The sequence below is a fragment of the Mustelus asterias genome, chromosome 19 (assembly GCF_964213995.1).
Source record: "Mustelus asterias chromosome 19, sMusAst1.hap1.1, whole genome shotgun sequence".
NCBI classification, from domain to species: domain Eukaryota; kingdom Metazoa; phylum Chordata; class Chondrichthyes; order Carcharhiniformes; family Triakidae; genus Mustelus; species Mustelus asterias.
In genome coordinates this window covers 60,554,956-60,581,664 of record NC_135819.1, presented here as the reverse complement: position 1 = coordinate 60,581,664, position 26,709 = coordinate 60,554,956, and the positions used below count along the sequence as shown (strand labels likewise).

At 39.5% G+C, this 26,709-nt stretch overlaps 1 protein-coding gene across 13 annotated transcripts in view; it reads right to left on the bottom strand.

Moving 5' to 3' along the window:
* kmt2e (lysine (K)-specific methyltransferase 2E) overlaps positions 1–26,709 on the bottom strand; it is a 115,581-nt gene that overhangs the window by 36,883 nt on the left and 51,989 nt on the right. For 4 of the 13 annotated variants that reach the window (XR_013500187.1, XM_078235655.1, XM_078235662.1 and 1 more), the window contains 7 exons: positions 19,632–19,700; positions 17,831–18,003; positions 6,745–6,783; positions 4,883–5,122; positions 3,352–3,482; positions 1,956–2,073; positions 1,465–1,574 (listed from right to left, as the gene is read on the bottom strand). Coding sequence is in view for 12 of the 13 variants with exons in the window: in XM_078235655.1 (XP_078091781.1) it covers positions 1,465–1,574; positions 1,956–2,073; positions 3,352–3,482; positions 4,883–5,122; positions 6,745–6,783; positions 17,831–18,003; positions 19,632–19,700 (880 nt within the window). In the remaining variant the exon portion in view is untranslated. The remainder of the gene's footprint in view (positions 1–1,464; positions 1,575–1,955; positions 2,074–3,351; positions 3,483–4,882; positions 5,123–6,744; positions 6,784–17,830; positions 18,004–19,631; positions 19,701–26,709) is intronic. The other 9 variants (XM_078235660.1, XM_078235657.1, XM_078235665.1 and 6 more) reach the window with 3 other exon arrangements.

Here is a 26,709-nt window from a genome sequence, read left to right as displayed (position 1 = left end):
ATCTATGGTAATTGTGTTATCCCTTTATTTCTGCCCATTCAGGTTCCTTAATCTGCTCTCCTAATGAAATGGGTAGATATTTTGCTTTTGATACTGTTACCATAGAATAAAGAGTGGACATTTCAGTCTTCGGGGCTGTTCTAGCATTCAGTTAGATCATGGCTAACATGACGCTCAACTCCATTTAACTGCCTTTATTCCTTATACCTTGATAGCCGTGACCTAATTTAAAAAACATTCAATCCCAGACTTGAAGATCTCAATTACTCAGTACCACACCATTTTGGGGGTGACGAGTGTGGGATTCCGTTACCTCTACTCTTTGTGTGAAAAATTGTTTTTTGATTTGACTCCTAAAAGGCCTAGCTTTAATTTTAAGTTTGCACCCCTTGTTCTGATTCATGTAGCAAAGGAAACAGTTTATCTATTTTATTTATCATTTTAAACAGCTCAAATAAATTACCTTGTAAGGGAATATAAGCCACGTTTATGCACCTGGCCCGTATAGGTTAGTTCTTTAAGCCCTGATATAGTTCTGATGGATCTGCGCCAGACTCTGACCAAGCCAAACATATCCTTCTTGAGGTACAGTGCTTAAAACTGAATGCAGTGTTCTAGATGGTTTTGACTAACTACAACTAACACCCTCCATTGTAATCCAATCCCCTGGAGATGAAGACCAACATTCCATGAGTCTTTTTGATTAGCAATTGCACACAGTAAAATTGCAATTAGTAATGCTTAATAGTTTGTACACCTTAACACCCAAATTTAATTGCTGCTCCAGTTTATAGCCTCTTATTAACAAAATATTCTGATTTATCCTTCTTTGATCCAAAGTGGATTATCTCATATTTTTCCACATTGAACTCGACCTGCCAGTTTTGTCACTCACTCAGTCTGTCTGTGTACCTTGGTAATGCTCTACTCCCATTTGTATGACTTACTCTAACTGCTAGCTTTGCGTTATTTACAACTTGGATGTACATTGCTCTATTTCTTCATCCAAGCCATTGATATAGATATATAGTAAAAAACTGAGGCTCAGAAACACATCTCTGGGGTTCATCACTTATTATATTCCACCAATCAGAGCATATTGTCTTTATCTCCCAAACAGCCACTAACTTTACACTTAATATATTTTTAAAATTAACTGGTAGGAAACCTTGCTTAATATTCTACAAAATTATATGTTGAATACCATTTTCAGCTAATGATACTTTTAAATGGTGACATAGAAGCAATATGCAAGACAATTTGCAAAGAGAAACTGGCAATGCGATGTACTCATATTGATACCACTGCAGGTCGTGTGTCTGGTTTAATTTTTCAAGCTGCTGCAGTTAGGGTTAGAAAATACTTCCAAATTGAACCTGATGGAAACTACTTCATACTTCTGCAAGTTAATAGCAAAGTTTAGCTATATGTATGCAGTACCTAAACTATAGAACATATACTTACCAGTTCCCATAATCAAAGTCAAATCCAATGGTAATTTCAGCTCCCTTTGGAATGCTTCTGATGGAGCAGATATGAAGGTGAATCATACCATCTTCAATAACATGTCGAACCTACAATTGCAAAAAATCAATACAGAAAAATAAATTGGCCTGAGTTTTGCAATAAAAATAATGATGAGGCCATCAGTATTACCATTACTGAAGTATAAATCAGACAATGATTTCTGGCAACCATGCCTTAGCAAAGGAAGTTGCTGTCCAGGTTTTGCTGTTCTTCCTGTAGCTGCGCTATACCAATGTCTTGCCAGTGAAATAGACAAAATAGCACGACTTTGCTGTACTTACATTATAGATATGCAGGAAACTCATCAGAAATAGATATGGTTTTGTCATTCCAGTAGCTCCAAATCACAGCATGCACATTTTGTTCTCTACTGACTACAAAATCCAACCACAAATTAATGACAAAAGTTTTATCAAGAAACAACTCACCTCCGAATTTGGTATACAAGATCGTCTGATGAATCGTGCTTCATTTCCAAATGTTCTTGCATCAACACACATTTCCAATCCACGAAAGTTTGAATAAAATAACACAAAGGGATATGGTCTAGAGGGAAAATAGTAAATTTTAAGTAACACAATGCTAGAAATTTTGCTGGAAGTTTGTTGCTTTCAACAATTTAGCAAGTTCTCTCATTAGCGCTTTCCATAAGTAGCTACAAAAAGGTATTTTCTCATTTATTTTGCAATCTTGGCATGTACTAACCTTTTTGGTTATCCCTCAATTCCTTTGTCTCAGAATAGGTAGGTAGTCACATTTTTAGCTGTCTGGGCCCTAAGGTCTGAATTTCCTCCCTAAACTTCTCTATCTGTCGCCTCTGTAAAACCTACCTCTTTGAACAAGTTTTAGGTCATTGATCCTAATATTTCCTTCTTTGGCTCAGTATCAGTTTTTGTCTTATTACGCTTTTGCAAAGCATCTTTAAACATTTATTACATTAAAAGTGCTACATAAATGCAAGTTGTTGTTGATGCAAGACACTAAACTTAACTTCTGCGCTTGACCATGTAACAGAAAGGGTACTGTCCTGCAAATCATCAAATTAATGACGATGTTTGAAATGGTTTTCTTCATTCTTATGGAAACACTTTTACCTTAATAAATGAAATCATCTTTGACTTACTTGACCTGAGCCACAATTTGAATCTAATAGCATCTATCCTTGGTTACATTTGTCCTGGCAGGTTTAAATGTTAAAATTGTTATTGTGGCATATTGCAGGAACTGTGAGTTGGCAAGGAAAATGGGACCCAACTGAACAGGACACGCAACCAAATATCTCCTTAACTGATCAACATGAAAGATTGAAAGTTTCCTCCTTTTCTCATTTACAAATAAACCTCTTGGATACATTATTCATAGATATTATTCCCTCACACTCCCAGAATATTTTCAAACGCAAATGTTTTCAATTTATGTCCAGCTATACATTAAAGTTCTATGGTATGAAGCTGTGCAAAAAAATGTCACGGTCTAGAACATGGAAAAATATTCTGACCTTTGCTGAATTATTTTTTAGAGATCAAGGTTTACTTAACAGATTATTGCTTTGGGAGATTAAACGGATGAGGCACAAAATATTATAAAGTTGATTGCACAGATTATGAGAAGGAAGTAGGCTCAATAGGCCAATTAGTTGTGGCTCCTTTCATGCCCTTGAATGGGAAGAATTCAAACATATTACTTCACGAATTAACTTCAGCCAGAGGATTTGGAGAGTTGAAATCAAAGGCAGATAGCCAAATCTAGACAATTATGAAATTTCTAGAAGCTTTAGAATTTAAGGTTACAAAAATAAGTGAACTCAATTTTTTTAAAACTTGCCTTTTGAAGAAATGCCCATTTGCTTCAAACTGTTCCCGTAGCATGAACTTTCCTCGATATTCAATAATAAAAGTATCAGGAAGCAAATCTTTGGCAGCTTTCAATATTCTTTTATTTTTCTGCACTTGGCTCTAAAAGCAAAAAAAAAGTAAACTTTATACCATACAACCATATTGTTGCTTATGTCTACAATTATAGAAACACAGGATTTATAGAACAGAAACTGGCAATTGTCTATGTTGGTGTTTAAGAGTACCCTCCCACTATAATGACCTCTTCCCTAATATTTGCTTCAATCATTCCATATGACAGTGAGTTTAACATTCTCACTACCCTCTACATAAAGAAGGGTAAAAATATAAAATTGGTGTGGGCAGCATGATAGCACAGTAGTTAGCACTGCTGCCTCAAAGTTCCAGGGTTCAATTCTGGCCTCGGGTAACTGTCTGTGTGAAGTTTTGGTTTCCATAAAATTCACCCTAATAAATGGGGGAATTGCTGCAGATGTGGTGTAACAGGGACTTTAGCAAATATTGACAAGGTACTACTTTGTGGTGATCATATGGGAGGATTAAGAGAAGTGGAGAAGTAGCACACTGGAACAAAAAAATAGTTAAGAGAAATCAGCGCAGGAAGAGTGCTTGAAAGTAACTAAATTATGTCCCACAGTGTTCAATTCTGGGGACAATTTTATTCGCAATGTGTATCAATGATTTGGATATATATCTATAAGGAAAGCACTGTTGTAATTTGCAGATCTTACCAGAATAGGAAGCAGTTAATTCTTGAGAAAATCAAAGAAACTTCTTTGAGTGCGAGTTGGGAGAAGCATCTCCCTCTCCTGGTTCAACATTCAGTTAGATATACTTTCAAAACTTAACTTGCTGGTTTGAGGACTGCCTATAGACCCAGTTTTCCGGAGTTCATCCAGCCCAATCTTGCATTGGAGGCCTCAAACCAGTGTTAGGTCATTTACATATACTAATATGGAGCCTAATATTTGCTCCAGGTGTGAGAGCTGCACACCAATTATTTGGCCTTTATCAACATGATAAATGATGAATTCCTGACTTGTAAGAAGCATGTATCCTGCTCATTATAGTGGATGCCATCTAGTGCCCAGAAAACACACTTTGAATGGCCAAGTTGTGAGGTTATAGTATAACTGTTTCACACTGGTGACAAGTTTTGATGGCTAAGCAAGCAGATTGATTTTGATCAAATTGTAGAGTGGGAGACTGCACCTTAAAGGTTACATAGTGGCTGAGTTATGGAAATGAGTATGTAATTTGAGCTGCACTGGCTGACCTGCTGTTTGGAGATCCAGGGTGGATGGGAAAGAATGGGGGAAAAGGAAGGCTACCTGGGAGACAGTTTGTTGCATCTTTGAGTTGGGGGATTGAAATGAATGGGGAAGAATGGAAAGAAAATGGAGAATTTTTTTAAAAATGAAGGGAAAAAAGAAAGCGGAAATAAATGCTGCTTGGACTGAAAAAAATCAATTCTTTTACATGTGAAGGCTATTCCTTACCTCTACTGGAGGTTTAAAGGCTGTAAGGTTGGTGTTTAGGTCTGATCTACTGACCACTTCCATTTTCTCATGTCCATCAGTTATCTCTAATGCTAGCCGATGTGCCTCGAGAATATTTTGGATATCCTCACTATATTGATTCCCATCTGCTTCCTCATAGCGATCCATCCATGTTTTGATTTTGTTCTCCCACATAAAACTTGCGTTATCAACAACATCGGCTTCTGATACTGAACTTTGCTAAGGACAAGAAAGCATCAGCACAATCAATGCATTTTAATTCCTTTAAATTATAGGGCTTCAGTTCTTGTTCCTCTCCCTCCTCCTCCAATCTCACAAATATATCAATAAAATGATGGCTTCAACGATATCAATTCACAATAAAAAAGTTTTAAACTTGAGAACTGCGTGCATTTAAAATTTTGCAAGAATTCACCACTTTAATGATGTCCTCTCATGCAAGTTTCACAGAGTAATATACAGCTTGAACTAAATAGGCACAATAATTTTGAAGGAAAGAGGTGGATTTCCAAACAGAAGTAATCTAAATATATTTTCACCAAAAATACAAATATGAGCATTACAAAACTAATAATCCAAAACCTCTAAACAGAAACAAGTCATGAAGTCATATATTGCCACCAATGAGAACTTAGTTAAGTAGCTCTGTACTGTCTGCATCACTGATGAGTTATCTTTTTTGTCAAATATAAAAGCAAAATACTGCGGATGCTGGAATCTGGAACAAAAACAGAAAATGCTGGAAATTCTCAGCAGGTCTGACGGCATCCATGGAGAGAGATTAGAGCCAACATTTCGAGTCAGGAGTTGAAGACAAAGAAAACATTTTTTTTAAAAAGCTTTCTTCAGCTCCGACATAGGATCACCAGACTCGAAACATGGCTCCATTCTCTCTCTACAGATGCTGTCAGGCCTGCTGAGATTTTCCAGCATTTTCTGTTTTTGTATCTTCTTTGTCACTTGGGCCAGTTCAGAATTCTGAATGTCACCCCACTTTTAATTTAATAATTTGATCTGGTTAGTCTAATCATGTGACTGGACCAAAGTATTTTGCTTAGTCTTCTGACTCAGCTAAAAAAAAGTATTTTCAATGTTAGTCAATCAGTAACTACTTTAAATGTAGGTGAAGTTGAGTTGGATCATTGTAGGACAGATATTAAGTAAAATAAGTAGCTATATAAGTTGTAATAAATTTTTTAAAAAGACAGTTCACTTTTTAAAACTGAAAAAAAAAAACACTTTTACACTCATTCTTTCATGGGATGTGGGCAACGCTGGCAAGGCCAGCATTGTTCCCCATCCCTAATTGCCCTTGAACTGAGTGGCTTGCTTAGCAATTTCAGAAAGCGTTAAAAGTCAATCATACCTCTATGAATCTGGAGTCACTTGTAGGCCAGACCAAGTAAAGATGGCAGATTTACCTTCCTAACGGGCATTAGTAAAGCAGATGGGTTTTTACAGCAATTCATGATAGTTCTCACGGTCACCATTATTGATGTTAGCTTTACATTTCTGATTTATTAATTGAATTCAAGTTCCACCAGATCTGAACCCATGTCCCCAGAGTGCAAGCCTGTTTATGTGGATTACTAGTTCAGTGACATTACCACTATGCCACTATCTCCCCAGCATTTTATCTTCTTAATCCTTCTCTTTTTATGAATGATGCTGTGAATAGCAAAATATTATCCTTTTTCAAATACATTGCTCGAAAAGATAGTCCAGTTAGGTTTACAATTTAATACTTTATGTGAAATGGATAATTTACTTTTAGTTCACTTGCATGTGCATATGGAGCTGCACATTCTTTTATAATACTCAATACACAAGATTCTTCTTACCTTTACTCTTGAAGATTTTCTAGATCCTTCCCGGAAAGGCTGAAAGATACAAAATTTGATCTGTTTACTTAACTGAAGTAATGTATTAGAATATGTAAGTTGCTTGGAAATCCTTGATGTTTAATTTTTAGTTTTGCAAATATCCACTAGATCTTCTCTAAGTTTCAAAAATTCCAGCAAAGGAGGAATGGGCCATTACAATGTCTTCACAGTCTCTTCCAACTATTCTCCTCAGTTAGTTAGCAGAGAGTGGGATGAAATCAATTCTATCTCATAGTCTCTCCTTCCCTTTGGTTTTATGCTTCACTTTTGCTTGCTCAATGCCATGCCTGAAGGAGCCTTGTGCCCCCACTGCTGAATCAGACGCTTTGGGTTTGAGTCCAATGCCAGAACCTGCTGGTCATGGAAAGGGCGTTCAACGTGGTTCAATGGGCTAATAATCAGCTTGGAAATCCTTCCACAACTTACCCCACTATTTCCCTACAAGGTGCGAACATACGTAAGAGAGAGAGAGTGCCCAACTAAGTTAAAATTGCCATTTGGTAGTAAAGAACTTCAGTATTGCTGAAAATGGCATTTTGTTGAAACTTTTTATCTTGGCAGATTGGTAGAGACATTGCCATGGAGAATGCACGCGTTAATAATGATTGATAGTTAACTGCCAAGCATTGTTTGAACATTTAAACCAGGCAGCTTGAGTCATTGGTCAATGCATTGCCCTGAGGAATAAACTAGCGAAAGGCTATCATTTATGTGTGGCACATTTGTGTGCAGTGGAAGCTACATATTCTAACATATAGGGCAGAAAGAAGATGTAGACAAATTGCAACTGCTTTAGCAACAAAACCAATCAGCATTTTCTCCTCATTAAGTATAAAACTGTTGTTTCCCTTGACATTGGTATCCTTGTGATTGTCCTGATGATTGCAGGATGTAAAGCTTAGACAAAATGTCTCTTTTCAGCGATACTCAAGTTAAAATTGGCAAATTTTGTAAAGCCATCCTGTGAACACCATTGGTACATGGATGCCCATAAATGCTTTTTATTTGCTAATTTTTCATTTTTTTGGGCAGGGTTCTCATTCATTGAATTTATATCACATACAAACATTGGTGGACAGATTTGGAAACACCACTGTACCATGTAAAAGTCTGCCATTCGTCTTCCATTTTTGCACGGAGGGTGGTTTTGAGACCTCAATTTGCAAGCTAATCCAAAATGTCACACCTCCAATGATCTCAGCAAAATTCTAAGCAATTGCCAAGATCGTGAGAGTAAACAGCTTTGTAAAAGCAAAACATTCTTTATTTTGTCTTTTTCATCGACCATTTTTATATTCTAATTTTATCACCTTACCAGTTGTTTTTATCTTTAAGCATTAAATTTTTACTTAATATTTACCCTTCCCTCTTTCTTGTCCTTTATTACTTAAGAGTACCTACAGTGAAAAGTATAATTTCTAACTAGATAGAAATAATTGATTTGTTCAATTACATTTCCTGCTTTTAAACACACTTTGAAGAGTACTAAATCTTAAAATTATGAAGGCAAATCATTAATTAAGAATACCAAATAGAACACATCCTTAAAGAGGTTATTTAGTTTTACCAGCAACTGAAATAAACTTATTTCCTCAAATCTTAAGGACAGAGAACAAACTGCAGAAAGCAATACTGCAGAACTCAGCAAAAATCATTTTTAAAAATCTGACAAATGAAAAATAAATGCCTGCTCTGTGGACAACTTTACATATATTAAGAAATACCAATTAATATGATCACCTTGTGTTGTACATATTTACTGTAGCAGCCAAAACAGTTTAATGTACAGAATAAATGTCACACAAACGCAACAATTCATATGAAGTTAAAAAGGGAAAATAAATATAAAATCAAAGCAAGGTACTGCAGATGCTGGAGATCTGAATATAAAAAATAGGAACTGTTGGAAAAACGCAGCAGGTCTGGCAGCGTCTCTGGAGAGAGAAATAGAGTGAAAGTTTCAAGTCCAACATGGCTCTTCTCCAGATGCAGTTTTCCAGCACTTTATGTTTTATTTGGGAAAATAATTCCATGTGCCAATTCCTTTGCCTTCATTTATAATTAAATTTGCATCTTCCTATGATGGTTGGTTTACCACACAGGTAAGATCATCAATATGAAAAATAGGTAACAAACTCAAACAATGGACATGATGCAAAATTACAAGAAAATAAAGAAGCTGTGTTCAAAATAAAACATAAACCCACAGAATAAATAAATATTCATTTATTGCTTTGACGCATGATTGTTACTTTGTGAATTGCTTTTCAAAAGCATTATTACTTGAACAATAGCTTTTGACAAATGTTTAGATTAACTCCTTGATTTACTTCTTGGTTTGTTAATTACATAATATTCAATTGAAATGCCATTTACAAGCAACAAATATGATTAATTGTTTGGTAATACAGAACTTTAGTGCTGAAAAAATACATTTTGTCAAAGTTTTTTGTCTTGCACTCATCAAGACAATCGCAAGAATATCAATGTCTGGTGAAATAATAACTTCATACGGTATGAAAAGCATGTGCTGATTGGCTGGCAAGTGGACTCTGATTGGTAGAAGCATTACCATGGAGAATGCACCAGTTAATGGGGCTGACAGTTAACTGCCAAGAATTATTTGAAAATTTAAAGTAGGCAGATTGGTTTTCAAATTTTCAAACAATACTTGGCAGTTAACTCTCACTATTAACTAGTGCATTCTATTCTGCAGCATATCTACCAGAGTCCACTTGCCAGCTAAGTAGCATTTTCTCATACTGTATAAAGTTGTTCTTTTCCCCGACATTGGTATTCTTGCAATTGTCCTGATGAGTGCAAGATAAAAAGCTTTGACAAAGTGTATTTTTTCAGCAAAAAAAAGGAGTTGAAATCATCTGACACTAAGGTCGGAATTTTACTGCCCCGCCCACCACGGGAATCATAGTGGGCAAGGGGCGGACCTTGGGAAGGTCCGTTGACTTCGGGCGAGATTTTATGGGTTCAGGATGAGCGAGACCGTAAAATCCCGCCCCAAGTGTTACCACTTCCTCCAGCCCTGGATTTCCCTATTTCATTTAGTATTCTGTTCATCTATTTAGCAATTTAGATATCCTGCACATCAGTAAATAACACTTACTGTAATATCTAAAAGTCTTGCCAACTGTGGTTGACAGTTTCTTAAAGTTTCCCTTTAAGAAATGTGTAACATAGATAGCCAGATGTACTTATCACAATACTAATGTCTGCAACTCATTTAAAATACATCTTTATATGTCATATGGAATCACCATCGATACACCACTTAACAGCAAAATCAGTGACACCTAATAAAAACATTATGCTTTGCCAAGCCAAAGTAAAATGACAGGGAGGCTGCAAAGACTGAAATAGTGGGAATCAGGAAGATCTAAGCTACGCTAAGTAATTTTATACTAATTAAGTTTCCAAATTCAAATGAAGGTATTAAAAGGCATTAAAACACAAACCATGAGATTCTGAGGACCTACATATTCAGCAGAACACTAAAGCAGTTACAATCATTACCACAAATTATGGAAGTAGTTACAGAGTTGCACCCCGCCTCATGATCAAAGAGGAGATAAGCAGAGGCCCACAGCAGAGAAAAGTAGGTCAACAACTAAAGCTGCTCTGATTTACTTTCTAGCTTCTATTTATACATATGATAACAACTTGCTGTGTAAAAAATCAAATTTCCCCTCATTCTCCCTTTGGTTCTTTTGCAAATTATCTTAAATATTGTTCCCCGGTTACGTACTCTCTGTCACTGGAAGCAATTTCACCTTTATTTATTCTTTCAAAACCCATTTGGAACACCGCTATTAAATCTCCCTTTTCCCTTCTCTGTTTGAAGGACAACAACCCCAGTTTCTGCAGTCTCTCCACGTAACTGGATTCCTCCATTCCTGGGCATGATTCTATTAAATCTCCTCTACATTCTCTGTAAGGTCTTGACATCCTTCCTAAAATCTGATGCCAGAATTGGAGACAATACTGTCAGCTGAGGTTTAACTAGCAATTTATTAGCAGAACTTTCTTGTTTTTCTCCTCTATGTTTCTATTTCTAAAACCAAAGATCTTGTATACGTTTTTTTAAAAAAGGTCTTAAGAAACCTTAATTAAAGATTTGTGCAGTATTCCATTTCTAAATACAACATTTCTGTTTCAAATGTGTTACAACACTCTACTTGCAGGCAGACAGCATATATGCAGACTTTTCTATTGAGATCCTTCTGATGTGATAGTCACAGTAAATTCAATTTAATGTTTCGATGCTTACTGTCTCTAAATAGCAGTTAAATTAAATATCAAGGCCCAACTGAAATTTAAAAAAATACCCAGAATGGCTCTACAATTCAATACTCTAAAAACTGCTTCTTCATCAGTGCTATATTATGTGAAACTGTAGGGTTATCCTACTAATCCCTGAAATCCCTTTGCAGCTCGCTCGAGGAACACTGATGGCAATGGAGAAGTATGCTGCACAATAACTATTCAGCATGTTGGGGAAGCCAGGCAAAGGACCTGCATAAAATGAGATGGAAGCTTGCGCAGAAAAATTCTTTTTATAAATAATACACATCTATATCAGCATTGCCCAACATGTTGTGAGTTTTACTTCCTTGATTACCACTTATTGGTTCACTGTAATATGGGGGCAATTCCATATTCCAGCAGAGGGAGAGTCAAGTCATCGTTGTGGTCAGTACGACCAATTGGAATAATTAGGTCAGTAGAAGGCAACAAAACACATCATAACAAAGGATTGGCAGCATCCAAGTGCATTCTGGACAGCAGGTCAATATCTTGAGGAATCTTTCTTATGAAGTCAAAGCATAGCTCACAACTTCCAAACAAAAACCTTGAAGCTATACTAAACTGTGTTGTTCCAATACATGTATGCCAGACCTCCAAACTTTAGTGAAAAAAAAAGGGCTGCAAAGGTTTGCACTGAAAGGGATCGATATTCGGCACGGTGGCACAGTGGTTAGCACTGCTGCCTCATAGCGCCAGGGACCCAGGTTCAATTCCGGCCTCGGGTGACTGTGTCTCTGGAGTTTGCACATTCTCCCAGTGTCTGTATAGGTTTCCTCCCACAGTCCAAAGATGTGCGGGTTAGGTGGATTGGCCATGTTAAATTGCCCCTTAGTGTCAGGGGGATTAGCAGGGTAACTATGTGGGGTTACGGGGATAGGGCCTGGGTGGGATTGTGGTCAGTGCAGGCACGATGGGCCAAATGGCCTTCTTCTGCATTGTAGGGATTCTTCTATGATTCTATACTTACACTGTATGTACGGAATTTTCTCTTAAAGTTAATGCAGGCAGCTAAAACAGTGTCAGCCCTTCCTTCTTGTTGGTTACCTTTAACTTTTGCACACAATTTTGCATTTGACGGTAGCACAGTGGTTAACTCTGCTGCCTCACAGCGCCAGGGACCCGGGTTTGAGCCCCGGCTTGCATTACTGTCTGTGTAGTCTGCACGTTCTCCCCGTGTCTGCATGGGTTTCCTCCGGGTGCTCTGATTTCCTCCCACAGTCCGATTAGGTTAGGTGCATTGGCCATGCTAAATTCTCTTTCAGTGTACCCGAAGTGTGGCGACTATGGGATGATCAGAGTAACTTCATTAAACAGTGTTACTGTAAGCCTACTTGTGACATTAATAAATAAACATTATTTTCAACTGTAAAGTATGAATGTTTACCACTGGACTTATATTCAATTCTTCTGACAATAAGTGGCAATGCCATGCCTCCAATCTCCATCTCCCAGGCCCACTTCCTGACTCTAGATAAAATTACTTCTCTCAGATTTTGGCAAATAGCTTTTAACTTGTTTTCCTCCACTGTCTGGTCAGGTGACCCATGACACCTGTTACAGAAATATTGATTTTTTTTCATGAGTGTGGATAAAAACTTGAAATGTGTGAAGCTAAGTTTAAACCCAGCCAGACTCTGCAATTTGCAAACTGCAGAGCCTGAACTGACAATTTTCATGCAGCCAGGCTTTGGACAATCAACTTCCCGTTGAAACCAGACAGGCCTGAAACTGCCAGGCCAGGTGCTAACAGCCACAATGTTTCAGAACAAATTGTTGTTTACATCTCTAGGTAAGCTACGTTGTTAGAAGAATGCTATGCAGACTCTCAGACTTTATGTAGGCACTCAGCTCAGTGGGAAGCCAGAGGCATAACATGACAAGGACAGCACTTGATTGTTGTAGATTCAAAATCATGTTCTGCAACCTCCAAACATTAAAAGTAGGCCAAAACTGGTGGAGTGACCTGAAACACCATGGGACCACAGAACGCTCATTTTACACATTAGCATATTATTAGTGTACATTCTCTCCAAGACTTCCCTACTCATATTCAGCATGAATTTGGGACCTTCACCTCTGATGGGGGTCTCGGAGGTGAGTGCTCAGGCAGCCAGCACCCTTCGTGGTGTGCACTGCTTAGGGGACACCGGAGAGGCTTCGATGGCCAAAGGAGAGGACTCGAGGGACATGGATAGGTTCAACTCAGGGCCAGGGGACCCAGAATCATCATTTCGGGGAGAGGGTTCAGGAGGGATCACTTGCAGATGCCCTTTTTGCCAGGGCTAACCTTGCTTTAAAGGGGTTGTGAAGGTTGGTATGCAGGCAGCACTTCCCATGTTCTCCTTCCTGAGTTCGCAGCTGAGGAAGTGCCTTTCCTTATTGGGTGCTGGCAGGAGGGTGGGAGGGACATAGCACTACCATTCTTATACTCCACAGGGAGGAAGTGCTGGGCGAGCGCAGTCGTTCCCCCAAGCTTGGCGGCATGAAGAGACAAGGTGCTGGCTCTGTGGGTAAAGAGCGAAATTTATTGACTAACATGTAGAGCAAAATGGTGACCTATCGGCAATAGTGCCTATATTCCCCCATGCCCACTGACCCAAATAAGTGCCGACAGTTTCGTATTCTTTCTCACCCTCCCAGTACGTCTTAGTGTCTCCCCAGGGTCCACAGCTGCGTTTGAGGTGGCCTGCTGACTTCCACGCCCTTTTGCCCGAAATGACTTTGACGGGCGTCCCCTGTGGGCAGCGGAGGAGGGGGGGGGGGGGGGGGGGGGAGAGGACCTTGAGGATCCAGGCCTGCCTTTGAGCAGCATGATTGTTGGGAGTGCCGCCCTCCTCTGTCGGGCTGGAGGCTCACCGGAGCCGCTGTGCCTCAGGCTCCCCTGGCTGGAAGGCCCCAGGCTGAACTCCTGCCAATCCTCTTCCCAGAGGGTTCCTGTGTTCCTCCATGGGATGAAGGAGCAGTTGGCGTGACATCCAGAAGCCCTGCAGTTCTCTGGCACTGACACTCGTGAATTTCCACCCGTGCCTGCACCAGGCAGTGGATGCCCTGCACCATGGTGCGGAGATGTCCTGCAGTCATTGTGGAACAAGTGCTGGGAAGTAGTTTAGATGGAGCTCTCCAATGCTTGCAGCAGTAAGTCATTACGCAGTGGATGAAACAGAGGGGTTGCACCGCTGGAATGGTGTGAAATTCATGGGAATAAAAATTAATACCACTGAAATGTGAACCAAAAACATGCTAGCGGCATGTAACACTCCATTTTTCGTGCCAGAACCAACACTGTTGTCATTTCTGGGTAAGATTTCACTTCTTGTGTCTACAGAGAAGATAGTGCTGGCATGAACTGGTGGAAAACTGGAAAGAAAAGTTAGTTTGAATCGAGGGTAGAGGGAGTCACAGACTAGCATGAAGTAGGAGTGATGGAAGGGAAAAGAATGCCAGTGGAAACAAAGGGGAGCTTTCTCTGTGATCTGGGAAAGGAAAGAAAAACTTGGTGTAAACTGAAATACAGATGGGAAATTATGAAGACAGTCAGCTTCAAATAGGCTGAAAGGGAAGTAGATTGGCCTTGTAAATCCCAGTCAAGAAGGGAAGGTTACTTCATGTCAACCATGCAATAGCAAGACACATCCATATGCTTCAGAGGTGCCGACAATGATCTAGAATTCAGTTTGAGTGGATGTACAACTAGCATCATCTGCATACTGGAGCTCTATGACTGAAGTTGGGAGTGGCTTTGGTTTGAAGGCGGCGTAGGTTGAACAGCTTCCCATCTATTCTGTTGATTATCTCCACATTTGTGGGTAATATGCTGATGATGAGGTACAGTATTGCAATGAGGAAAATGGAGAAGAGGTGCAATGACACTGCCTCATCTGACTCCAGTTTTCAGGGATAGGATTTTTGGCGGCTCCATTGATGAGGGTCACAACATGTACGTCATCATGGTTTAGGCGGAGGTTGGTGACAAACTTTTTTGGGCAGTCAAATTTGAGAAGGATACTCCATAAGCCTTCACAGTTGACGAGAGTCAAAGGGTTTTGTCAAAAATGACCTTGTACAACAGTAGATGCTGTTCCTTGCACCTTTCTTTAATGGACCTTTCATTGAACACTTGGAAAACTGAAGGCCTCTTTCAACCGCCTCCCAGGGATGGACATTCATCCGTAACCAACACTAACTCTAGGTACAGAGGTGGGGTGACACAAGATGGCATAACTCCCACCCAGTAGAAAAGGTGAATCTGAACTATTTCCAAATAAGGGACTCTGGAATAATAAGAGGATAAAAGTTGGAAAATTGGAGTTTTTGTTCGCACGTGGTTTCTGGGGTATGATTCTTCTGGACATAGTTCAACATCACTTCAGAGATAGAAGAAAGAAAATATATTGCCTGTGCTGACGATGCTCAACGAATCCTAGGAACTTGAGAGCTGAGAATTTTTAACATTGTCTTCACTGCTTTTAGTTAAATATATGTAAAATCTAGCTTAACGAATTGTACTTGATTCATAAATACTAGTTTTTCGTACCTTGTTAGGTCAGGCACAACTGAGGAGCTTGGTGTTAAAATTAAGAATCTGAATCTTAAGAGATTTTAATTAGAAGGCTTTTATATCTCAAATGATGATTTTCCAAAAATAACAGAACTGCAGATCTAATGATTCCAATATTGACTTTGTATGTGCTATGACACCAATGGTGGGATTCTCCGGCCATGCTTGCTCCAAGACCGGAAAATCCTGTTCGAGATCAACGGACCTTTGCATGGTCCTGTCCCGCTGCTACAATTCCCGCAGCAGGTGGAACGGAAAATTTTCCACCTCAAGTCTCTATAATTAGGTACAGCAACAGAAAGCAATTTAATACAGAAACTCATTTGGTTGCCCTATCAGATTCTGCAGCAAGGAAACCCAAAGGTTTTTTTCATGTTTCCAGCATAATAAATGCTTGACCTAATAAAGAAACAAACCCAAAGTGCAATAGCAGAAAATCACTTATGTGGCACTTTGCATTCCAGTGTAAAACTATGGGAGGAAGGAAAATGGTGAAAACAAACCACTTTTTGACACTATTTGTAAAGCAAAATATCAGCATTGTGTGTGTATCGAAACTGGATGGTCTACAGTGGTTCAATACAGCAGCTCACCACTACCTTCTAAAGGGCAATTATGGATGGGCAACAGATGCTGGGCAGGCCAGTGATGCTCGCATCCTGTGAAGTATACAAGAAAAAAATGGTCTTATTTCCCTTTCAACAGCGTCACTTTCTGCAATTTCCAGTTAGTGGTCAAAGTACTGTACACATACTTACATGAAGACTTTACCAATTAGCAATGGCTCATTAACATTACTTAGTGAATGTGAAGAGTTTACCTCTTACTCCTTCAATGCCATTCAGAGTATCATCAAAATTCTCAGCTGAAACTAAGTATCCTGGTAGTGTGGAACTCGGAGCCTCTAAAACTCTCCATAGAAGCTCAAGGTACTGTGAAACTATTCTGCACCAGTCAGAAATCTCTGAAATTTAGAGGGGTCTATTCCTCCTTTTAGGTACATAAAGGTCATGTTATGTACCTTGAAATAAACCAATACAGCTGACAACAAACTCCATTATAGATAACTATATTTTAGGAATTGGAGAAGATTTCATCTGCATTCAAAGCATTGGTATTTAATCTTAAAGAAAACGCTTTCTGTGTATAGATGAGTTTCATATTAACTTTGCAGAAATGGCACTTTCTTTGTTTTCCTGACACTAGTTCACCTGTATAAAATTGCCTTTGGTGTAGACGTTCAGCTGGATGATAATTTCAAAGTTGCACCCACTTACAAAACTGACAGAAGGAGCTGAGTAACTCAGCAAATAAAGTAACTGACATATATTAACATTAAAAAATTGAAGAAGATCTAATAAAAATTGAAAGGAGGGAGAAAGGGGAAAACAGAGAAAATGAGTAACTATGTGGGCAGGAGAAATTTACATTAGAATATTAGATCATGGTTGCATTTGTAGCTCAACTCCCATTTATCTAATTTTGATCTGAATCTTTTGATACCGTTAGCTGATAAAAATCTGTTCATCTCAGCCTTGAGCATTTTAAATAACTCAGCTTCCACAAGCTTTTAAGGAAAATAATTTCATATGTTCGCTACCCTTCCTGTGAAATAAATGCTTCCAGCTTTCATTCCTGAATGGCCTAACTCTAAGATTGTTCCCCATTGATTAGATTTCCTCATCAGAGAGGACTTCTGTGTATCTACATTATTGAATTTTTATCTCATTTAAACATCTCAATTAGGCCACCCCTCAACCTTCTAAATTCAAAAGGAATACAAACCAACTGTTTGCAACATAGCTTAAATTTTGATATCCAGTTTAATTTTACCCTTCTGATGTGTGAACAATTTTAATAAATATTTCCATATTAATGCAGCAGTTGGCCCAAGGAAGCTGAAATTCTTAGTATTTGTTAACGCAGTTAATAGTACACAAAATAATTTATAGAATTCAAGACCTTCGCAATATACAATAATCTCCTTCTATGGTTTTTATGGCCACTGCAAAATGTATTTCAATGACTAAGGATTTCCAGTACAAAATGAATCAGCTGCTGAACTCAAACTCTTCTATAAATGTTTCCTCCAAGTCAAATAGCGCAGGACTCTAGCTGTGGCATCAAGCAAAACAAGCAGATTGTGATTAGACAAATTCTACTTGCCTTTCTAGATTTTGCAGCAAACTGCTCCTTTTCTCCACTTTTCTTTCGCTTTTTCTCATTTACCTTTGTTACCCTTGTGGCAGTCAACGTGATAGTTGTAGGGGTTTGCTGAAAGGCAGTATATAGTTCCACAGGTACCTCATCACCACTTTCAGTTGCACTGGTGTCTCCATCTATTTAATAAAAAAAAAATCAAAACCTTCTACAACACTGATATCGCTGTTTTTAAAATAAATAACACCTAATAACTTGCATAAGGAGTTGAGACAGACTTTTAAAAAATATATACAATATAGAATAGTCTCAATTACCCACACGTCAATTATTTGCATCGTCCAGTATCAGTAAGAATGTTCTCAGGTGATGGGAGGCCAGAGGTCAAGGATATAAACAGACCTTTTTTTGTGTCAGAGCACTTACTGTTGCAACAACTGATTAATCAACTGATCTGTCAACCCACAGTTTTTTCATACAAGAGCACATTTATACAAGTTCTGTATGGATTTTAAAGTGAGTGATTTAACTGCTCCGGAGGTTACCAACCAGACGGTTGAATCAGTGCTCAGCATTGATACTGAGAATCTGAGAGTGTCATTGATCTGCTTTAGATCTATCTGATGAAGGCACAAGCAAGGCTGGGAGAGAACTGAGAGTTAGCAGATCAGCGGAGTAATTGAATGTTGCAATGGCAATTTAGTATTGCGGTATATTATATTATCTTCTGCCTTTTAGGGGTGGCATGGTGGCATAGTGGTCAGCACTGGCATCGGGTCACTATCTGTGTGGAGTTTGCACATTCTCCCTGTGTCTGCGTTGGTTTCCTCGGGGTACTCTGGTTTGCTCCCACAGTCTAAAGATGTGCGGATTAGGTGGATTGGCCAAGCTAAATTGACCCTAGTGTCAGGGGATTAGCAGGGTAAATATGTCGAGTTACGGGGATAGGGCCTGGGTGGGATTGTGGTTGGTGCAGACTCGACGGGCCGAAAGGCCCCCTCCTGCACTGTAGGGATTCTTCTATAATATAGATCACTGGAGAAGACTAAGACAAAGCAATCAACAAGTATATAGTAAATTTGGGGTCTCAATCGTCTACCAGTTGACATTATTTGTGGTGGGGTTGCAAAAAAGGGATGCCTCCATTATGCTGGATAATCGAGGTTATACTTTTCTGAAAAAAATTCTGGATCAGTCATTGTAACACAAGTTACAAATGTTATTGACCTGACACAATGTCAAATGGGAGCAAGTTTAAATAAAAGAAAAAATAACAACTATTTCACTATTCATAATGTGGCTTTATTTGATATCTACTGTGTAAAATCAGATTAAAACAAAAAGTTCAACACAGAAAACAATTACTTGATAGAAATATGCAAGGTAAAACATTATCGCTTAAAACAATTAGGTTACAAGGCAAGCCTTTAGTGCTTTGTCAGGGATCCAGCAGGCAAAACAGTTATATGCTACACTTTAAGAATTAGGGTTGAAGTCACAATGCTGCAGGGAACTGTGTCAGATTATCACTTTAAAAAGTTTTGTTTTATATCTGCTTCACTTAGAATATTCATCAACAATATATAAAAGGATGGAAGAATAGTAGAAACTCAAAAAGCATTTTGACTCATTATTAAGAGGTTGTAGGAAGTACAGGGGTACCAGTGGACAATGTGGAAAATCATCAGTTATAATAGTTTTTGAATAGATGGATTATAGGAATTAAAATTAAAAAATCACCAGGCCCAAATGGTCTAGATCCCAGAATACGGAGGGAAGTAAGTGATGAAATAGCAGATGTACTAACCATAATTTTCCAAAATTCGTTGGAAACAGGAATTGTACCAAAGGACTGGAGGGTAGCGAATGTTAACTCCTGTTCAAAAAAGGGGAAAAGGGATAAGCCAGATAATGATGGACCAGTTATCCTCACATCAGTTGTAGGTATACTGTTAGAGACCATAATAAGGGATAACATTAGTGAACATTGAAAAGGGATAGCTGAAATAGGATTTTAAGGGATATGTCGTGCTTGACTAAATTTATTTCATTCTAAAAGAAATTACTCAGTATATGGACAAAGGGAGCTCAGTAAATATGACGTTTTCGGAACTTAAAAACAAAATTGAAAAAGAGAACTTTAAGTTGTACTGTGAAGATAAGGACCATGATATTAAAGATAAAAGTGGAGGCCTGGATAGAGGGATGGCTAAAAGACAGGAAGCAGATAGGGGGTAGGATGTTTCTCACGTTAGCAAGATGTATCTACTCCACAGATGAGGTAGGATCTTTCTTTAATTGCATAAATGATAAGGGACATGGGCACAGAGGAAGCGATATTGAACTTCACTGTTAATGACAAATGATGTACATGACAAACTGAGAATGCAGAAGTCCATACGAAGAAATAAATAAGTTAAGGGAGTGGGTAGAAATGTAGTAAATACAATTCAGTGTAGATAAATAGAAAACAATATATCTTGAGGGAAGTTAGGGAGAATTATGTCCTAAACAGGAAAATGTTTTGCAAAATAGATCCAGATATACATATCTTCAAGAATGGTATTACAGGTAGAAAAAAGTTTGAAAAGGACAATACAGTCCAGGTTTAATATGAAGGGTTTTAAATATTCAAGGAAGGAGCTAATGATGAACTTGTGTGGTATATTGGTTAGAGGTGGCTAGAGTATTATGAGTTTTGTATACTTCACCATAGAAAGGCTCTTAGAATGATAGACAAGGTACAATGCTGCTTGACTATGTTTGTGCTCGAGATGTTAGGAATGATAGGTTATAGTTACAAGTGTGTTGAAAAACCTGGCTGTATTCACTGAAAGAGACAGCGTTAAAAGAGGGACTACAGGATAACATATTTTTTATGGCACCTTTAACCCAAGGTGCTTTACAAGAACATTATAAAGCAAAATTGGATAGTGAGCCCCATAAGGTTACATTAGGGCTTATGGCCAAAAGCTTTATCAACAAGGTAGGTTTTAAGTAGCATCTTAAAGTAAGAAAGTGAAGCAGAGAGTCTGAGGTTTTACAGAGGGAATTCCAGAGCTTAGGACTTAAACTGGATGCCTGGCTACCAGGGATAGAGTTGTTATAATTGGAGATATTTGAGAGATCAGAACTAGGTAATCTCAAACATCTAAGAAGACTATGTGGCTGGAAGAGGTGAGACAGAGGGAAAGGCGAGGCCATAGAGCAAGTTGAAAATAAGGATAAAAAAATGTTGAAATCAAGATTATAAAAGGGGCTGAAAGTAAGTATTGGAAAATTCCAATTGCTTATGAATCAGTAACAAAGGAACATAGAACACAATAAGTAATATAACACAAAAGGGGAGCTTATGGAATTTTTTAAATCTAAAGGTTATAAGTCATTCTCAATATCTAATCTTGAACTAGGTAAGCACCTTAAATAATTAAGAGTAATGGGAAAGAACAGACAAATGGAATACCAACATACAGTTCCAGGAGAGCCAACATCAACAAAAGCTTTCATCTACATTCAATCAGGATTCCTATGATAATATATAAATAATTTCTTCCTCCAAAATTTCTTTCTACAACATGACATGCTTCTGAGTATCATAAATCCAGATCCTGAATAATATTCACTCAGAACAAAGAAGCTGGTTTCGGTTTTGGTCAGCCTTGTGCAGGAATCCATCAACATGCAGAACTGAATCAAAACTGAACTTCTGAAAAAGCTATACCTTGAATCCCAGTTTGGCCCACATGGAATGCACATTTTCTCCTGACTTTCAGATAATGCTCTCTGGCAGTGTCACCTCAAGTCCAATTCCAAGATCTGACAATCTATTCCCATAACTTCCAACTTCATCTTATGAGGCTTTTGAAAATTGATCAATGCAATTTAAGAGGGGTTTCCCACTGTTGCATAACAGCACATTTTACATACTCCTCACAATGGGAAAATCAGCTTCATTTCATTCTATATCCTCACTTACAGAGACAAAGAATTCACTGGCTACACCATTTGCAATCAGGTTCATGCCATCGGTAATCATACAGACTGGACCTAGGCTCCATCACTGCCAATAAATTAGTCAGATGACTCATAACACAGGGAATATCAGCTACTCTAATTTGACAGTTTTCATTTGGACACCAGATCAGCATCTTGCCCAAAGGAGCTGACAACTATTCTTGTGATGAAGATTTGGGCAGCACGGTGGCACAGTGGTTAGCACTGTTCCTCACAGCTCCAAAGACCCAGATGCAATTCCAGCCTTGGGTGACTGTGTGGTGTTTGCACATTCTCCCTATGTATGTGTGGGTTTCCTCCGGGTGCTCCGGTTTCCTCCCACAGTTCAAGGATGTGCAGGTTAGGTGGATTGGCCATGTTAAATTGTTCCTGAGTACCCAGAGATGTGTAGGTTAGGTGGATTAACTATGGTAAATATGTGGAGTTACAGGAATAGGGTGGGGGAAGAGAGCACGGGTACAATACTCGGTCTGAGAGTTGATACAGACTTAATGGGCCAAATGTCTCCTTCTGGATTGTAGGGATTCTGTTGTATGATTCTATAACTGGCAGTAGTGATCCAAAGATTCCCAGAGATATCAACCCTGCAATTGGAAAGGGGATCATGCCAAGCAGCTTGCAACTACAAAAATCAATGGTTGTGTCAAGCACACCTCAACTTTCACTCTAAATAGATCCTGGTCAATGGGGAGGATATAGGGGTCGGAAGCTCAGGTCTAGGTCAATTAGGATGCAAAGGTTATGCACTATCTGGTTCAGCCTGATGGGGAGGAGGAAGAGATGGGTGAAGAAAGAGACAAGCAATCAACAGTTTACTTCAGCACTTTACCAGAGCAAAAATGTCAAATGACTACCCTGACAGAGGTAGCAAATTTATACATTTCAGAAGATTTATTTGAACGAATGGGTTAAACCAAATAGAAAATGGAATGCATAACAATCCCAGTCTTTATATTTCAAGGAACACTCAATACACATAATTTACCCAACTATTCAACTATACAGCTTGTTTCACTGCTGAAACGTTTCCCAGTCAAAGCTGACTGAACCATCTCTACCCAACTCTGAGCCTCAAATATTAGGAAGAATGTCAAGGCCTCAGAGGGTATACAGGCAGCACGATGGCACAGTAGATAGCACTGCTGCCTCAAAGCGCCAGGGACCTGGGTTCAATTCCCGGCTTGGGTCACTGTATGTGTGGAGTCTGCACGTTCTCCCCATGTCAGCGTGGGTTTCCTCTGCGTGCTCTGGTTTCCTCCCACAGTTCGAAAGACGTGCTGGTTAGGTGCATTGGCCATGCTAAATGCTCCCTCAGTGTACCAGAACAGGCGCCAGGGTGTGGTGATTAGAGGATTTTCACAGTAATTTCATCGCAGTGTTAATGTAAACCTACTTGTGACATTAATAAATAAATTTTAAACTTTAAAGAAAATCAAGTTTGGTCCTGTGAAACCTTAATTATGTGTTACAACTGACAGTTTGCTATTCCTTAGTAATTGATGAATTACAGTTTGTAATGATAATTCATATGCAAGACTTGCCGTACCATCACCATATCAAAGCAATAGAGATAAGCAAAATAATAAGTCTGCCAGGTTTAGCAAAATCCTCCAGTATGAACCAGGAAGTTATTGAAGAAAAAACAATGAATACGCAAGTATCAGCTTTACAAACTGAATCTCCTTTCTCCAAGAACAAATTGTGTCAATGTATTTTGACTACAGCCAATATTGAACAATTTTGGTGTTCTGGTGATACAACTATCCAAAGATGACCCAAGATATCTTGAATAGGTTTCACTTACTGGACTTGAGATATTGGGGGCGATTCTCCCCAAAAAAACTAAGTGCCCAACGAGTGGGGATACAGAGGTTTTTCGGGGGAGGGGGCAGAGCCTGAACCTGCTGGAGAGGCCAGCATCAGCACGCTTAGCGGGCCGCTGCGCATGCACCGTTCTGTCAGTGGGGAGATTGGTGCATGTGCACTATTGCCTGCCCCCCCCACCCCCCCATGTCCAGCCCAACCCCCCCCCACCATCTCCCCATGTCCAGCCCTGATCACCTCTCCCCATGTCCAGCTCGAACTCCCCCACTATGTCCAGTCCCGATTGCCCCCTCCCTCCCCCACCGATTTTTAATGCAGAGTGTGTAGTGGGTCCCCCATACCCCCATCACCACTGATCGGCCCTGCCCCCTCAGGACCCACCCTTTTGGCACTGACCACGTTGCTAGGTTGGCACTGCCAAGGTGCCAGTGCCGAGTTGGCAATACCCAAGGGGGCTGCCCCTGACCTCGTTGGGGGGGGGGCGGGGGGGGGGATTGCCTGGAGGATACTGTCCCGGGCTCGCTAATGATATTGAAATGTGAATTTCAATATGGTAATCAGCCTCACGCTGATTTCCCGCCCCCCCCCCCCCCCCCCCCCCCCCCCCCCCCCCGCCCCCAGATATCTCCCGGCCTGCTGCGCTACTTGAGCAGCGCAGCAGGCCAGGAGAACCGCCCCCATTACGTTTCACTCATTTTGTATGCGAACAATATGCAATCTGCAGTCTCATTACTAATGTGAGAAGAGTCAAGTGAAACCATCCTAAATTACATTTCATTGCAGGCATTTATAAACTCTTTTGAAAGTTCAAACCCAACATTTACTGTAAATGCTGTGCAATTTGGGAAGACAACAAAATTCAATGGCAGGGATTCATCACTGCAAAACAAAATCCCATATGTGTATTTTTTTAATCCATTGATGACATAGTTGTTGAGGACAGAATAGAACTTTGATCTGATCCTACTCCACACACATCTCAACAATGCAGAAAGCAAACCACATTATAAAAATGTCATGGTTGGAAGATTACACAAAACCAATAAGAACTAGTTTTTAAAAGTTTTGATGCTCCAATAGGATATTAGATAAGCATTAAGAATTATTGATTAAATGGCAAACCTTTTTTGCTAGTTTGGCATAGCAATATTTTCAATTATATAAAAAAGCTTAATTTGAGATACAAATCCATTTGTACAACTTGCATTTTTATAGTATCGTTAATGAAGAAAAGTAAACCAAAGTATTTCACCAAGGCATGATCTAAAATTATGGATATTAGGAAGGTGACCAAAAGCTTGGTTAAAGATGTGCTTTCAAGGAGAAGGAAGAATTTTGAGCAGAAAACGCAAAACCAATTAAGACATGTGGAACTGAAAGAAGGCAGGACGTACAAGAAGCCAGAGTTGAGGAAAGAGAGAATTCAAGGAATAGAGTTGAAGGGGGTTAAAGAGATATGGTGGAGCAAGACAATGGAGAAGTTTAAACACAAGTATAAGAATGTTAAGTGCATTAAGGGTTTAAAGCCACTGTAGATCAGCGAGTACGGGATAGTGGGTGAGCGGAACTTGATGTGGAGCATCAGAGTTGGAGAGAAAGGCCGACCTGCCAATCAGGCCAGCAATTGCAACAGTTGACACTGGAGATGACAAGAGTTTTAGTGGCAGAATGAGGAAAGTAAGCATTGTTATGGAAGGTGAAATAGGCAGACTTTGCAATGGAAAGGTCATAGGGGTCAGAAACTTAGCTCTGCATCAACTTTGACGTATGAGCAGTCTAGTTCAGGCCAAGACATTGGCAGGAACAGGGATAGAATCAGTAGTGAGAGTCAGGATTTTAGAGGGCTGGAATGGTGGTCTTGGTCTTCCCAATATCTAGCTGGGGAAAATTTCAACACCTTGAAACCTGGATGTCAGGTAAGCAGACTGAAGGCACAAAGACAGTGGAAAAATCACGGTGCAGTTGTCAGATAGGAACACAAGTACATTACAGCCCCTTGAGCCTGTTCCACCATTCAATTAGATCATGACTAATCTGTTACTCAACTCAACATTAGGCCACTCAGGAGCAGAACTCAGGAAACACTTTTTTTTTACACAAATGGTAGTAAGAACTAGAACGTTCTTCCCAAAAAGATACAAATGGTAAGACTATCGGAGCTTTTTGGTAAAAATCTATTTATCACTCTATTTGTTAGATAAGAGCATCAAGGGAAATGAAGAAACATTGGAGAAAATTGTTTAGAGGTGTGGGTCAGCAATTATATAGTCTGAATGCTGCGGAAGATCCAAGTGACTCAACAGTCTATTCCTCTTCGAGAGTTGTGCCCTCTTGTTAGATCATAAGACATAGGAGCAGAAGTAGGCAACTCAGCCTATCGAGTCTGCTCTGCCATTCAATCATGGCTGATTTTTTTCTCATTCCTATTCTCCTGCCTTTTCCCTATAACCCCTGATCCCCTTATTAATCAAGAACCGATCTATCTCTGTCTTAAAGACACTCAATGACCTGGCCTCCACAGCGTTCTGCATCAGAGTTCCACAGATTCACCATTCTCCGGCTGAAGAAATTCCTCCTCATCTCTGTTTTATAGGATTGTCCTTTTAGCCTGAGGTTGTGCCCTCTGGTTCTAGTTTTTCCTACTAGTGGAAACATTCTCTCCATGCCCACTCCATCCAGGCCTCGCAGTATCCTGTAAGTTTCAATAAGATCCTCCCTCATCCTTCTAAACTCCAACGAGTACAGACCCAGAGTCCTCAACCGTTCCTCATACGACAAGCTCTTCATTCTTCATTCCAGGGATCATTCTTGTGAACCTCCTCTGGACCCTTTCCAAGGCCAGCACATCCTTCCTTAGGCATGGGGCCCAAAACTATTCACAATACTCCAAATGTGGTCCGACCAGAACTTTGTACAGCCTCAGAAGTACATCCCTGCCCTTGTATTCTGGCCCTCTTGACATGAATGCTAACATTGTATTTGCCTTGCTAACTGCCGACTGAACCTGCACGTTAACCTTAAGAGAATCTTGAACAATGACTCCCAAG